The sequence below is a fragment of the Argentina anserina genome, chromosome 7 (genome assembly GCF_933775445.1).
Source record: "Argentina anserina chromosome 7, drPotAnse1.1, whole genome shotgun sequence".
In the NCBI taxonomy this organism is placed as follows: domain Eukaryota; kingdom Viridiplantae; phylum Streptophyta; class Magnoliopsida; order Rosales; family Rosaceae; genus Argentina; species Argentina anserina.
Genome location: NC_065878.1, coordinates 21,541,999 through 21,558,345, shown reverse-complemented (window position 1 = coordinate 21,558,345; position 16,347 = coordinate 21,541,999). Strand labels below are relative to the sequence as shown.

General features: G+C 38.8%; 3 protein-coding genes across 5 annotated transcripts; all 3 read left to right on the top strand.

Annotated features, from left to right (window-relative positions):
- The first annotated feature begins 1,246 nt into the window (after positions 1–1,246).
- On the top strand, positions 1,247–3,284 carry LOC126803197 (probable pectinesterase/pectinesterase inhibitor 33). Its single transcript, XM_050530961.1, has 2 exons — positions 1,247–2,159; positions 2,479–3,284. Exons 1-2 carry the CDS (start codon positions 1,247–1,249, stop codon positions 3,171–3,173), a joined length of 1,608 nt encoding a protein of 535 aa, XP_050386918.1. The 3' UTR covers positions 3,174–3,284.
- A 3,846-nt stretch (positions 3,285–7,130) lies between these two features.
- Positions 7,131–9,102, top strand: LOC126803199 (pectinesterase 2-like). The gene is made up of 2 exons (XM_050530962.1): positions 7,131–7,995; positions 8,300–9,102. The coding sequence occupies exons 1-2, from the start codon at positions 7,131–7,133 to the stop codon at positions 8,989–8,991; spliced, it is 1,557 nt and encodes a 518-aa protein (XP_050386919.1). The 3' UTR covers positions 8,992–9,102.
- A 3,631-nt stretch (positions 9,103–12,733) lies between these two features.
- Positions 12,734–16,347, top strand: LOC126802162 (NAC domain-containing protein 7-like). 3 transcript variants are annotated; one of them, XM_050529731.1, is made up of 5 exons: positions 12,734–13,065; positions 13,188–13,359; positions 14,374–14,559; positions 14,656–14,927; positions 15,468–16,347. In XM_050529731.1, exons 3-5 carry the CDS (start codon positions 14,400–14,402, stop codon positions 15,972–15,974), a joined length of 939 nt encoding a protein of 312 aa, XP_050385688.1. In that variant the 5' UTR covers positions 12,734–13,065; positions 13,188–13,359; positions 14,374–14,399; the 3' UTR covers positions 15,975–16,347. The 3 variants fall into 3 exon arrangements, with proteins under 3 accessions (XP_050385688.1, XP_050385686.1, XP_050385687.1); XM_050529729.1 differs by having other exon boundaries at positions 13,169–13,359; XM_050529730.1 differs by having other exon boundaries at positions 13,169–13,359; positions 14,656–14,931; positions 15,472–16,347.

Below are 16,347 nucleotides of genomic sequence, written 5' to 3'. Positions count from 1 at the left end.
CCTAGATCTTACTCAAACATCTCATTGTATACTTATAAGTTATAACTCATTTAAGAAATATAACTGAATTATCAAAATCATTAGTCAATATTGGAAAAAGAAAAATATCAACAAAATATATGTGAATATGTCAAACATGGATTGCTAGGTAGCTAGCTCCTACATATAAGATCCCAGCTACCGCTGCATTCATATATTGATATTCATGGTTGCACTACTTCAACCATAAAGAAACGATGGTTCGCGTAGTTTACAAACTAACCAGAACAGCACATGGGGGTATACCCTAAACTTATGGCCTGAATATTGAGTAATCAAGAACATGGTTCACACTCCTTCCGTCCAAGAAACTGTTACTTTCAAACCACACATGATGATGATCCATGATCAGATTACTCAACCCCCCAATTTACATAAACAATTTCGTACTACATGTTAACAAGCGTACGGAACATGTTATATGTTTGTTTTTCATTAGTCTAGCTTCTTCATGCATTTTACTTTCTAATTAAATTACTATAGTCAATTAACGTGATCAATATTATTAACCTACTTTTGATTTTCTTGGTAAAGTTCTTGGTCGAAGTTGTCCTCAATATGAAGATATTTAAGTTTCGGAGCTATATTCCAAATTCCGTTTACTAAGTCGATATTTTGATTATTTTCCACACAAAACCCTAAGCCGGCAGCTCGTGATGAACACCATTGTTTCACAGCATGCACACTAATTGCGATTAACAGCCTGCAATGGCTTGCATTTCTCACAATAGTAAACAAAGAGATATATATCATCCTGCAATTCTTAATCTCTTTTTGTATAAAGAGATATCATCCTGCAATAATTCTTAATGTCTTTTTGTACACGAGAAAAATCCTATAATTAAAGAGACAATCCTCATTCTCGATGCTAAGATCATTTATCTCTTCCTTATGACATTATTAACATGCATTTCGCGTCATGTATAATACATTTACGTTAACAAATGTTTATAATTATTTATTTTCTACCCAATTTTACGTAAAGTCAACATGGTATATCTTGTTCTGCAATCATACTCTTTCACAGTACTTACATAATCTAATTGTCAAATCCTATATGTCAAACAAGCGCCAGCCTGCTTCTTCTCTTTTTAATTCATGATACTCCTACATAAAACTAGAAATCTCAAACCCCCTTGAGATGCGACCCTTAAAAACCTCAATACCCCCACATTCATATTCTTACTCATTTCATTGATCGTCAATAATGGGTATGAAACTAACTTTCCTACTCTCATTACTCATTTTCTCATCCTTGCTCTTTCAGACAGCACAATCAAGAAGCCACCACCATCGCTCAAATCGCATTCGCACATGGTGCAACAAGACTCCTCATCCGGAGCCATGCAAATACTGCATGTCCCATTACCCTCACCGCCTCACCCCAAAACACACCACCGATTTCCGGAGGCAGATGGTCCTGGTGGCCCTCGATAGAGCTCTCAGTGCTAACTCATACGCCTCCCAGTTCCAGCAAAACTGCGAAAGCGAGCCGCAGAAGGCTGCATGGGCCGATTGCTCGAAGCTCCTTGACAACACGGTCCACGAGCTCAACCGCACCCTGGAAGGCCTAGACGCCAAGCATAAGAAGAGCTGCACCAATTTTGACGCACAGACTTGGCTCAGCGCCGCCCTCACCAACATTCATACTTGCCGTGACGGATCCAAGGAACTAAACGTGTCGGAGTTCATAAAACCTATCTACACGTCCAACAACAATGTGTCCGAGCTTATTAGCAACAGTTTGGCAATTGGTTCACAACTCCTGGAGAAAGAAAATCGCACAGCCACCGACGAAGGTCATGAGTCTTATCCCAGTTGGCTTTCAAACCACGACAGGAGGCTATTGGCAGCTTCTTCGATCAAGGCTAGCCTCGTGGTGGCCAAAGATGGGTCGGGGCACTTCCGGACCGTCCAGGCAGCATTAAATTTGGCCGCAAAGCGAAAAAGAATGACTAGATTTATTATCCATGTGAAGAAAGGTGTCTATAGGGAGAACATTGAAGTTGCCAACACTAACACTAACATCATGCTGGTTGGTGATAGCTTGAGGTATACGATTATCACAGGTAGCAGAAGTGTCAAAGGAGGTTACACTACTTTTAACTCTGCAACAGCAGGTATGTAATATCTCTCTCATTATTAGAAAGTTAAAAGTTTCCCTCAAAGCAAAACTAGCTAGTTGAAAATCATTGAAATTCTAATGAAATCATACTCTAATTAAGTGTGGACTAAGCAACTGTAACGTTGCAGGCAAGTCACATACCATTGAAAACTATATATTTATGTCCATTGGGTTGAGTCGATCTCTTTCGGAGAGATCATAAACTAATGCTCAATATTACTCAAATCACAATTGTGAAAAATGGCATCTCACTCTAATTAGTTTAATTCTTTTATATGACTTCCCTTTGTAATTTGTTCGAAATATGACTTCAGGCATTGACGGGCCTGGCTTCATTGCCCGTGGCATCACATTCAGCAACACCGCCGGAGCAGCCAAGGGACAAGCGGTGGCGCTTCGATCCAGCTCTGACCTTTCCGTATTCTACCGTTGCGCCTTCCAGGGCTACCAAGACACTCTCATGGTTCACTCTCAGAGACAATTCTACAGAGAATGTTACATCTATGGCACCATAGACTTTATATTTGGTAATGCTGCAGTTGTTTTCCAGAATTGCATAGTTTATGTAAGAAAACCAATATGGGGCCAAGTTAATGTCATCACTGCTCAAGCACGAAACGACCCGTTTCAAAACACAGCTATTTCATTCCATAACTCTCAAGTCCGGGCAGCCTCGGACCTCAAGCCGGTGGTTCGATATTATAAAACGTACTTAGGTCGGCCGTGGATGCAATATTCTAGGGTTGTCTTCATGAAATGTTACCTTGACAGCTTGGTCGACCCGGCTGGTTGGCTGGAATGGCAAAGAACTAATTTTGCTCTAAGCACTTTGTATTATGGGGAGTACAAGAATTTTGGTCCTGCCTCATCCACCAGATATAGGGTCAAATGGCCTGGTTATCATGTCATTACTAGTGCAAATGTGGCGAACTCATTCACCGTCGGAAGCCTTATTGCTGGTCGATCGTGGCTGCCGGCCACCGGTGTGCGGTTCACCTCAGGCCTGTGATCATATTTTAGCCTACATATATGTATAGTATGATTGGATCATTGTGCTTTAATTTATATATAGGGAGAATTATTTGTGGTGGTCTTTCGAGTTTTGTACATTTATAGTTCATTCTCAAAGTTAAAGACATTATTTACTGGCCAACAAGTAGATCTTTACACACCCCAAACACACACAAACCCTATATTTTCGATGGTGATACATATGATTTTCTATAAAGCAATGCATAAGAAAACCAAATAATATGCATGTGGGCAGGACCTAAATTCTTCTACTTCGTCCTTGGGCTATCTTTGCTTCAACCTGCTTGATTTGGGCCCTGTGTATTTTCTTTCATATTGTTTGTTCACTTGTTGATTGGCTATTTGGTTCATTTTGCACCTTATTTGTTTGACACCAATATAAGATCTTTGTTAGTTTGCCCACAGAAAAAAAAAATCATCGAACACAGAATGTTTGAGCTCCGAATAATTGGTTTTGAAGAAATGATTGTTCGGGGTCTAAGTATATAGTATATACTATGCCAAACTTGTGGATTACGGAAGAACGATAATTTAAGTAATTTAGTATAGATGACTTTGCATATAAATGCATAATGAGAGATTAGTTCGTTAGCTGGAAAAACCTTAAACAAGACATAGTCAACTACGTACTCTATACACCGAAAACTTGTTTCGTTTTCACACAAAGGCAAAAGCAGTGGCATGCTGATTAAGAAACATTGCCGTGCATGGGATATGTCATATTGTCATATACGTAATTAATATCAGAATAATGTACGTGTTGTGTATTGATTTTGCAATTTAACCCTAACTAATAAAAAAATTCATCTGTATCATATAAGCAGGGCTTTCCCGATTTGTTCTATCCTGCATGCATGTTCGGCTAATTATCAGATTTATCATAAGTTTGCGTCTAAGTCAAACTCATCTCAGTTACACTGCAGGTCTTAATTAGTGATCTATCTAATCAGTGAGGGAGGATATGTCAATCTCTTAAGAGAAAAATCATCTCTCAAGTTAATCAAATTGATAATCTTTAAAAAAAATCCATAATGATCTCATGCATGCATGCATGCAATAGGTTAATTGGTATAATTTACTAATGTACGTACATATAGTACCTGGAAGGCTGGAACTAGTTTCATTAGCTTTACGTACATGCATTCAATTACATGCGTATCAGTTAACCCAATTTTCCAGTAACACGAATCATTTGCATATAACGTTTATGGAAGCTAGCTAGCTAGACAAATGACGATCACGACTTAAATCAAGTCGTCCAGTATTGAGTTTGTATTATACTTGTTTACATGGTGGTTCATACCTACTAAAATTATTATGTATCCAGCTAAATGGCAGGAACTGCGCGCATTTTAATTCATTTGTTTGTTGAATTATATATAGTCATCCGTTGTGCATTGCAAATTGAGAGCCATTAATTATTCTGAGATTATATATTGAGCTAATTAGTAAAATTATGTTATAAAAGCCATAGCGTTGAAACCAGAAACGAGGTGTGCTCTCCATTACGCGTTCGATTGATCACTAGCGTTTTAAAAGTCAGCAACGTATAAAATTAAGGTCCAATATACAGCTGTGGAAAAGCTGGGGTGCTACAGAGTACATAGTTTAAAGTCCTGCTATGAAAATTAATATACCTATTCAAGTATACGGATACTTCGATCAATTAAGGAGATATATACAAGTTTGCCCACGGCAATTACAGCTAGGGTGGGCGACAAATTTATGTCAGCCTAATGTTTTGTAGAAGCTGGACCTTTGTCTAGAAAATTCACGGTCTAATTTAAGTAGTACATGGGAATAATAAGCCACACAGTTTTTCTGGTTTACTTTTCAATGCAAGCATAAGCCAGACCTCCATAGGAATATAGTTGACAAGTTGAATTGTTCATTTTGAAGCTTCTACAATTATAGCTTCTTATAAGCTAGGTTACATATATACCCAAATTATGTTTAGGAAAAAATATTGATCACTCCACCAATTTTTAGTAACTCAACAATTTAGTCATTCATGCATCAATTTCAACTGATCATTCTTTATATTTTCAAATTTTAAACAATATGGTCATTCATTTATGTCTCCGTCCAATTACACAGTTAAGTGGTTTTTTTTTCTCATATGTGATGTTTGTCAAGTCAGCAACTTAACGATACAATTGAACGGAAACTTAATTGAATGACCAAATTGTTTAAATTTTGAAAATATAAGAAGTGATCAGTTGATATTGAAACATGAAGGACTAAATTGTTGAGTTACTAAAAAATGAAAGAGTGATCAGTATTTTATTCTTATGTTTATTGTGAATTTGGTACCAATAGTCCAATACTATGAAAGTAAGAAATGGTTAGATCCACACGCCCAACGTATATGTTATTAGTTGCACACATGACACGGTTTGTTTATGGCTTTGATCGATTGCCTGTGTTGGAGGTGATTTATTCTGGTTTGCTTAGTAGTGAGACTACTATCCTAAATAAAATATCCTGGTTGGCTGGTTATATTTCTTTATTCTCTATTACGGGCGAAAAAAGAACAATTTTCAATATAGTAATCGATGTCTAGTGAATTCCCTGTCGCAATACGATGAGTAGCTATTCCTCCCAGAACAAAAGGATCGATCGGAACCTTCCACACCAATAGAAGACCAAGAAGTGAGGTTACTTAATTACCAGCCAAACATTCTTCTTACAACTAGATCCAATCTGGGTTAATTAACGGAAGAAAGGAAAAACCAAACGCGTTATTAAACGATAGAGCTTTGCCTTTCCAAATTTAGTTATCTTCTCTACCCACTACACTATTCTTACCAAAACGATAGAGCGTTATTGCTCTAGGTTTACGCGATGTGATACGATGAGATAGAATGCGAAAGAAACACCTAGTTAGTATTGATCCAACTTTAGATGCTCGAGTGGAATTTTGAGGAAATCCAAAACCTTATAGATCAAACTGCAACAAGAGTACAAAGGCAGGTAGATGGGAATCCAAAACCTTGGAGATCAAACTGCAACAAGAGTACAAAGGCAGGTAGATCATTTGCTATTTTGATTTGCTACTTTTCTGTTCATTTTATTTGAGTGACTATATGATGAAAAATTCTGTTACGGCGCTCACCATGCAGCAGCATTTTCCTCTATAAACAAACTCCACGCCCATACGTGCATTTTATACCATAGCTTGCAGACAAGCCCTCATATGATTTGGTGTATTGAATGGACCTTGATTTGACATTTAACTCGCTGCGTTTTCTATAAATGAAAACATGAACCAATCACTAGTATATACTGTACGTATATATCCCACAGAAGATTATGTATGTGTTACTGTGTTAGTAGCTAGCTAATAATATTATGGGGCTAGAGACTTTGAGGCTAAAGCATTTTATAGTGACTTCTAGCACGTCTTCGTTAAACTCATCCGCGACCACCATCATCTAACCGTTCAAAATCTCTGTGCAGGTGTGCGTTCAACTTTGAAAGGAATATTACACAGATTATTTCCAACCAGGTTACCTAGCTAACATATGTGCATACATTTTCAAGTGCTTGACATGTTCTTCACTCGCTTCTCAAAGTTGACCACACCCTTTCTAAAACAGAAACCTCACTACCCTGGATAATATAACTATTATTTACTTACATACATTGGCTAGGTACTTATTAGCTAGGTAACATATATATATATATATATATATATATATATATATATATATTGTATGACAAGAAACCAACATTAAGACAAGGATTGAGAATCTTCGTATATTTATTTTGCGTTGATGTCAATTATATGTATTCTACTACATCTATCACCATCCTCCATGTTCAAATTAACCAAAGTCCAAGCCCTGCTGTCCTTAGCTATCCCATTCCCCTATATAAATGTCAAACTTTCCACTAAAAATCACAAAAGCCTCACGACCTAGCTCATCCATCAATGACGACCAGGCTAACCTCTTTCGTTATCTGCCTCTCCTTGGCTCTACTATTCTCAACAGCCCTTTCCAGTGTTCTCTCCACGGGCTTAGATTATTGGTGCAGCAAAACCCCATACCCTGCAGCTTGCAGAGCCAACTTCGCCCATGACCAGAAACACTACTCCATCCCCAAAAAGATGGCCGACTTCAAAAAAATCGCCATCCAAACCACAATAGAAACTGCCCTCAAAGCACAGAGCCACAACAAGTGGCTTGGGCAGAAATGCAGAACAGAGAAAGAAAAGACAGCATGGTCCGATTGTCTAAAGCTCTACGACGAAACCATCGCCCTTCTCAACCGAACAGTCGACCCTAACTCTAAATGCACCGACTTTGACTCGCAGACCTGGTTGAGCACTTCTCTAACAAATCTCGAAACATGCCGCGCCGGGTTTGTCGATCTAGGAGTGTCAGACTTTGTGCTACCACTCATGTCTAACAACGTCTCCAAGCTCATCAGCAACAGTCTATCCATCAACAACGGTTCGAACACACCCGCAGTAACATTCCAATATAAGGAAGGTTTTCCGACTTGGGTCAAGCCTGGTGACAGAAGATTACTTCAGTCTACACCGGCCGCCAACGTGGTGGTTGCTCAAGACGGGTCGGGTAACTTCAAGACCATCAAGGAGGCTCTAGATGCTGCGGCGAAGAGGAGTGGAACTCAGAGGTTTGTGATACGTGTGAAAAGTGGGGTTTACAAGGAGAACCTTGAGATTAAGTTGAAGAATATCTATCTACTCGGAGATGGCTTGAGATATACTATCATCACCGGTAGCCGGAGTGTTGTCGGTGGTTCTACAACTTTTAACTCTGCAACAGTAGGTAAGAAACTCTCTCGATTCCTCAAAGTCACTAGGAAAAGTAAAGGGTAGGGATGTTTGATTACCTTTCACAATCAGAACTACTAAAAAAAAATTCCAACCTCTAGAAGCGCTAAAATCAAGTTCAAATTATGTGTGCCATTGACATTTTATACACAGAAGCTAATATATATTGTTCAAAGTTCAAACTATATAACGTACGTAGTACAAAACAAACGAGTATCGTCACTATTTATTATTTGTGACGCCTATATATTAACTACTTTACTAACACGATCATAACATTTTTGTAATGCTAATTACAGCGGTGACCGGAGATGGCTTCATTGCTCGTGGAATAACATTCCGGAACACAGCTGGACCACAAAATCATCAAGCCGTAGCCCTCCGGTCAGGTGCCGATCTCTCGGTCTTCTACCGTTGTGGCTTCGAAGGCTACCAAGACACCCTCTACACCCATTCTCAACGTCAATTCTACAAAGAATGCTACATATACGGCACCGTAGACTTCATCTTTGGTAACGCCGCAGTGGTCCTCCAAAATTGCATGATCTACGCAAGAAAACCCATGAGTGGTCAAAAGAACACAATCACTGCCCAAGGCCGTACCGACGATAACCAAAACACAGGCATTTCGATCCACGGTTCTCGGATCATGGCTACCGCAGACCTTGCACCGGTGATCGGATCGGTCAAGACGTTCCTAGGAAGGCCGTGGAAGCAGTATTCACGTACTGTCTTTTTACAGAGTTACCTTGACAGTTTGGTTGATCCAGCTGGGTGGTTAGAATGGGATGGTGACTTTGCTCTGAAAACTTTATACTATGGAGAGTACAAGAACATGGGACCTGGTTCTCGGACGACTGGAAGGGTCAAGTGGGGTGGTTATCGCGTTATCACTAGTTCTTCAGAAGCCTCCAAGTTCACAGTTGGTAACCTCATTGCCGGAAGCTCATGGCTGCCTGCAACTGGTGTGCCCTTCACTTCTGGCCTCTAATTTATCGCATCAAATTAACTTGTATTGTTTTGTATGCATGTAAATCTGCTTCTTTGGCAAACCAATATATTGTATTGATCTATTGTTCTTTCATTATGTAAACCTAGAGTGGGAGACTGGGATAGTAAATGTTTTGTTTTTTATTTATTGAATGATAGTAAATGTATTTTGTACTTCATTCTTTTCGAAATAATAATACAAAAGATCATTCAGTAAAACGTATGCATTTAAATTCAATACAAAAGAATCGCATTCCCACTGGATTACCTTGGGCCTTCATGCAGTTATGTAATGCAAACATCTGGCTTAACTCGGAATGAGGTTTTGTTATGAAACCCAATCAAATAAGAATCATTCTAACGATACTCTTGAATCTCATAACTACACCCGACTGGCCGACTCTCTAGCTAAACAGTGTGGGTTTAATTTTTTTGTAACATGCAATCTATAGAGAATAGCTGGCTCACTAATTTGCACCATCAATTTTGCTTTATGCTCATAAATATTAGGTGAGTCATCTTGGAGAGTGACTCAAAATAGTTCTAATAATTTCAGTTTTCATTATCCTAGCTAGCTTTATTTGTTGTCATTTCTTATTCACATGATCAAGGTTATCATAGGCATTACAATTTCCGAGGTGACATATAAACCAAAATCCAATCATATATTATCCTGTTACGTAACTATTTTGATTTTAGGTAACACTTTACATTTTTATAAAGTGCAACCCAAAATATAAACACAATTATTTAGAATCATGATCATCTTAAGTCAAATAGCTATAGTTTTATCCTTTTTTGGCAATAACCTCGTGAACACGCACAAACAAAATTATATACCATGTGTGACTTTGTAACACAATTACCTCGATATAACTTCTTCTCTTAATAGTTTATAGTTAATCACATCTAGCTAGCATGTGTATTTTTATGCGTATCCGTATCAATTTACCTCATGAAAAGTTCCCCGCCGGCCAAACTCCAAAACCTTCATTTTCCCCCTCTCCTCCATTAGATATCGTTTGGCTTTCTTCTTATAAGTTCCTACCAAATTTAAATACATAAATCACTTAACAACTCCATATTTTTACTAGCATTGTTCAATTATTCTTTTCCTTTAATAGAAAGGAATAATCTCTAAGATTATGCAAGAAATTGACCGTGTATCAAGACAAAAGGTCCTACGAATCTGTGGGTGATCTGAGGTGGACCAAGAGAGCATAGGCATGGTTAGATACAAACAACGACATCTGAGTGGGGCCTCAGCTGTATTATAGAAGCCGCTTCCTCATTGGTTGCGGTCAAGTTCAGCCACCCATATTCTGCCATGTCACTAACAACGGAGTTGTACCGTCCATCTAAACGTTCGGACGGGAACAATGATGATACACATCCGTCATCATGAGTATACGGACCAACCTCTCCATTTTTGCTTCTACAAGCTAAACTAGCTACCTTTCCCTTCCTTCCTCAGTTCCTCCATTCCCACTTGGCTCATCTCCATGGATCTAGTTCAATGCTTTGCAAAGAGCTCGCTCAAATCCCTCGGAGGATCAAGTGATCAACTATGTAATTCTTTGTCGGTGGTCATATTCTGTAGTTCGAAACAAATTATATAATTAAATTTCATGAATTCGTTATCTTCATGTTTTTGTTTTAATATAACCTACGAATACATTTAAGAACTAAATATGTCATAAAAATATGAGATTTAGACTTAGTTGCACGATCACGGTACACAATTATCTTCTTTTTTTTCAATTTTATGTCACACAACTAGCTTATTTAAACTGCATGGATTATGATAATTTGAGAATTTAGGTACCATAATTATATATCGCAAAACTTTATGAGTTTACCATTCAATATTAGAGAATGTCTTACATGTACCGGGACGTTTAATATCTTACTCAACAAGTTCACTATCTAGACTCTAGACGTGGTTCTATCTTTTCCTTTTCCGGCCGGCGAGGGGTGCAGCTGCTGACACCGTCCAAGCCAGACTGACAGGAGGTGGGCCTCTTTCAATTGGGGACCTACCCATGTCCCTTTTGGGACAGCTGTGGGTCCAACTCACCTCAACTTGCGATCTCAATCATAGCGGCTAGCCCACGCCGGATCAGCAAGCCGCCAGGCCATCATTCCCTCAATCGGGCCCCACCTTCCACCACAGTTGGTTGCCGTGATCTGGTTGGACAACCGGCCAGAACCGACTCGGCTCACCCGGCTGACGAATCAGCCGCGGCTCGTTATTTGGAGGACTGTCCCTTTCAGGAAGTTGAACGCCGGCTACTGGACCCCACCTCCCTCAACCGCTCGTGCAAAGCTAACTAACGACGAACGGAGGTCCACAGAAAAAGAATGTAGAACAAATATTAAACAAATAGCAGCCCGCCACGTCTGCGCTCGTGCTGTGTTTCTTTCATTATTACCCCTCGTTTGTACAGTATTTACATGATGGCTGACTACGAGTCCAGAACGGAACGGGGAAAGTGATATTTAGAACCGTCGAGCTGTTGAAACGGAGCTTGAGCTCCGTAACGGTCGACTCAGCTGACAGTCGCATATAAAAACCGCGTAGAAATGATGGTAGTAGAAACGTATTGATCACGAGCTAGATTGCTGAACTCATTGTTATAGGAATTAGGATTATAGAGGAGGGGCGGTCATAATTTAACTAAGCTAAGATATTGAAATATTTTACTCATTTCTGTGGTGGGTTTTACACGACCGTGCTAACCTCACCCATAGTTCCATACAACAATGCATGTTATTAATTATCACAAGCATTCATTGAAGGTCATGCTAAATTGAAATCCATGTGTTCATTGTTCAAGAACTCTTAGTACAACTAACACGTTAATTTTCTTGGATGTTGATGAAGTATAATTTTTGATGATAATTATATTAAACATGCACGATTGTTTGCAAATGGTTTTGAGCTAGCTAGAACCGTAACTACCCAACCAAATTACGACTTTCTTCACAAGTGATCACTTGAAAAATCATGCTTATAGCATGGCAAAGCTCAAATTCTACTTTAATTATAAGAGATAATAGAACTGAACAAACTTACTTATCATTAACCAAACTAATTAGAGGCCATTGAGATAGAACTCTAATGACCATTTTAGACCCAGAAAAAAAAGAATGTAATGAGAGTAAATCCTAGCTCGATCTGTGCCAGTGTATAGTGAATGACTGATCTGAATAACTAGTCGAGAATCTACACGTGTCGCTGCCCCACAAGAATGTCATGGAAAATACATGAAACCGTGGGTCAGTTGACACAGCTGGGAACATCTTCATCGTCATTTTATTGCAGGGAAGACTTGGAAGGCCATGGAAGGGGTGGAAATGGTAGGGACTAGGAATGGAGACGAAGTTGATGATAGGGCCACCATGCCTCATCTGTGCAACCCCAGCTTTTTGGCTGGTTGCTGTTCCATTACGTCACACCCGCCCTTATAATCCCTTATATTAAACTTTTCAGCTTAATTTTGTAGGGGTCTTGTTCTACACTCTCAAGTCTCAAAGGGCTTGAGTTGGCTTTTTAAGACTGGTGACTAGTCCCTGTTAGTTGCTTCTATCTGACTCGCAGAAGAGATAGAGAGCTCAGAAGTGAAAGCTGTTCTTCTCTTATTATTAGTTTTTTCCTGAGTTGGGTCTCTATCAGTTGCGGGTGGAGGTGGCAGAGAGAGAGAGAGAGAGAGAGGCTTTCCTTCCTGTTCTTGAGCCAATTTTGCGCCACAATTTCTCTCCCGCCCAAAATCTTTCCCACCAATCCAGCTTATTCCGATAATGAGAGTGAGAGATAAGGAGAGGTTAAGGCATTGATGAGAAGCTTTGTGTTTTTTAATTCATGATAATGATGATATGATATTTGGTGGCGTTTAGGGTTTTGCTTCTCTTATTTAACCCTACCTCTTCTCCATTTTCCCATTCGTCAACTTTTTCCTTTAATTTCCTGGGCTCATCGTCGGAATCCATACCCGAAAACTAGCGCCACATCCTTTGGCCAAAGCTTCTTTTGGGGACCAGAAAACAAGTGCAGGCGGGGGTTCAATTCCCGAGGGTAGGCCTATACTCATGCATCACCGTACATGTTCTGTATCAATTTGCCGTCTTTGTTTATTTGCTTTTCAGATTTTCAGTTTTACTTTCTTTGTGCTTATCAGGAGTGAATAAATTTTTCAGAATCCTCGAGCATAAACAAAGAACGAGTGAGCTAGCTAAACCAGTTTGATTCATAAATCATAACACCATTCGGTATATTTGAAGAAGAAGAAAACGAAGAAGAAGGGTATAGATAATTCCCTGTTGGAGGAAGATTGAATTACACGGCCCAGATCTTTATCGGTTTAAGAAGGTACAGACTATAATCTGTTGCTCAAATATCTGTTAGCTCTTTCTGGATCTCTTAACAATATATACATACATGCTCATATCTAGTCCTCACTCTATCATAAGATTGATCAATATTCGAGTCAGATGAAGGTCGATTAAAGCTAGTTAGGGCACTAGAAGCTTTTACTAATTTGACGATCGACTTTAAATGTATATAGATTACTCTACCCAGCTCTGTTTACTTCTGTACTGTTCTGGATATGTCTTCTATAATCTAGGTTTCAAACTTTTTACTTTTTTTTTTCAAGACAAAAAAGAACATAGGATATGATGTTCCAAAATTCTAGATATATGGTGATCATTGAGTACCATCCAAGAAGTACAAGTGGCCTCTGGTAATTATTAGTGATTATGATCAACATGTTTGCCGCAATATGTAACTGAGGATCTACCATGCCAAGAGTATAAGCAGTGATAATGAATTTCCCTAGAACAGCTTTCTTTGGTTAGTTCATATAACTAATTGAATTATTCATGATTAAACGCCGGTTTCATCATCAATCTCAAGCACAAATTAAATTAATGTGATATTTACCACATAGGTCAACTGTAAATAACTTTCAGCTAGGTTCATCACATGTATAATCTCAATGATCGTACTTCATTATGTTTAAAACACCGGACGGAAAATAAAGTTTGGGATGATATATCGAGTCCATTTAGATTTGCTTTATCAAATCATGTATTCATACTTGTCTTAGAAGTTACTGCACTGCCGCATATGACTTGATGAAGAACAATAAAAGGACCAGTGTGGTGTGCGTTCAGACCATACTACTGTCAGTGTGCTACCTCCTAGGCCTATATACGATGGTTTCAGTGTTACATGCATATAGATTCTCGGGTGCTATCTTGTTCCGAAATAGTGTTAATGCATAAAATGTGAAAGTCTGGGGTTCTTCACAAACTGGTTAAACGTTTAATTGGTTAAATGTTGATAAATTAATAATTCAAGCGTATGATTACTGAATTTCAGGACTGAATAGCAACAAGCTGGATAACATGAACACATTCTCACATGTTCCCCCTGGTTTTCGGTTCCATCCCACTGATGAAGAACTCGTTGATTACTACCTTAGGAAGAAGGTTACTGCAAGAAGGATTGACCTTGATGTTATTAAAGATGTCGACCTCTATAAAATCGAGCCATGGGATCTGCAAGGTAGTTACTATAAGTACTGTTAATGGAGTTTATCAATGTATTGAAGAAATTCACTGTGCCCTACTAATATTTATACTGTACAATATGAATGTACAGAATTATGCAGGATAGGGACTGAAGAGCAAAGTGACTGGTATTTTTTCAGCCATAAAGACAAGAAGTATCCAACTGGAACTCGAACAAATAGAGCCACTGCAGCTGGGTTCTGGAAAGCTACCGGAAGAGACAAGGCCATTTATGCAAAGCATGACTTAATTGGGATGAGGAAGACCTTGGTGTTTTACAAAGGTCGAGCCCCAAATGGACAAAAGTCGGATTGGATCATGCATGAATACCGCCTTGAAACGGATGAAAATGGAGCTCCCCAGGCAAGTAATATGATCATACTATTGAATTTCTTGCAATATTCAACTTAAAATGCTCAAGTACTTAGATTTGATGAGCTAACCAAAACTGTTCACTGATACTATGAAAGTAAGGATCAAAGAATGAAACTTAAAGTTTTGCTTTACTAAAGCTTTATGAGACAACTTGACAAACACATTGTTTTAGTTAGCTTATATATGTATGTGATGTGCCTCCCCGCTTTTAACTATTTTCTCTTTAGTAAGTTTTCTTCGACCTTCTTCACAAACACGTTGCGCCCATCAAACTAGTAGCCATTTTCGCGACTCCATAAAAAATTTGAGTTAGAATTGGATCAATTGATACCCCCCTGGATCAGTATTATCAATTTATGTAGATATGTTCATGTAAGTATCTACATAAAAGAAATACTGTCAATATGATCGGTCTTTCTCTTGAAATGTTGTCATATTGTAGAACAAATTTGATACGTACGTGTAACTTTGAGCTCACAGATGATGATTATTAACAATGAGGTCTTGTTTGTGCAATTGATGAAGCAGGAAGAAGGATGGGTTGTGTGTAGGGTTTTCAAGAAGAAACTCCCAAGCATGCGAAGGATGAGTGAACATGAATCCCCTTGTTGGTACGATGAGCATGTCTCCTTCATGCCAGACTTGGATTCACCAAATCACAACAACTCTAACAGCACCATCAACAGCCAGATGGCATACCATGGGCACTTTCCAAACTATCCTTGTAAGAAGGAGCTAGATCACTTGCCATTTCAGCACCATGTTCCAAATGAGCACTTCTTCCAGCTCCCACTGCTAGACAGCCCAAAGCTACTACTTCAATCTTCATCCAGTGCTGGTGTGAGTTCAAATTCTATGACAGCAGCTGCATATAACATTGACATTAACCAAAACTTTCAAGCAGTGTATGGTAACAACAGCAATGAGCTGCAAGCTGTTGATGACGATCAACTGACTGATTGGCGAGTGCTTGACAAGTTTGTAGCTTCACAACTCAGCCACGATGATGTTTCAAAGGGAAATAGCTATTCATGATAAGCTTGATCGGGACAAGCAAGATATTAACAATGTGTGCCGCCGGATGCCTCAATTTGACAACCTTTGGTTGTCAAGTTCAATGTGGAAGTGATGACACCTTGAAATCATTGAATAGTGTATACTCTAATCATAGGATTTTAAGTCCATAAGGGAAAGTGGAGGTTATTGATCATGATCTCTCAAAGTTCCTGTACATTAATAATCTATAAACAATATAACCTAAACTCTGATGATGAACTTCTTGTCTAAGTAGTAAGTTAAGTCCACCATGCCATTGTTACGTACACTTGTAAGATGGGTATATATATAGTTAGCAGGTGGACTCAAAGTGAATTTGATGTAATTGAACGATTGAAGTATTATTAGTTGT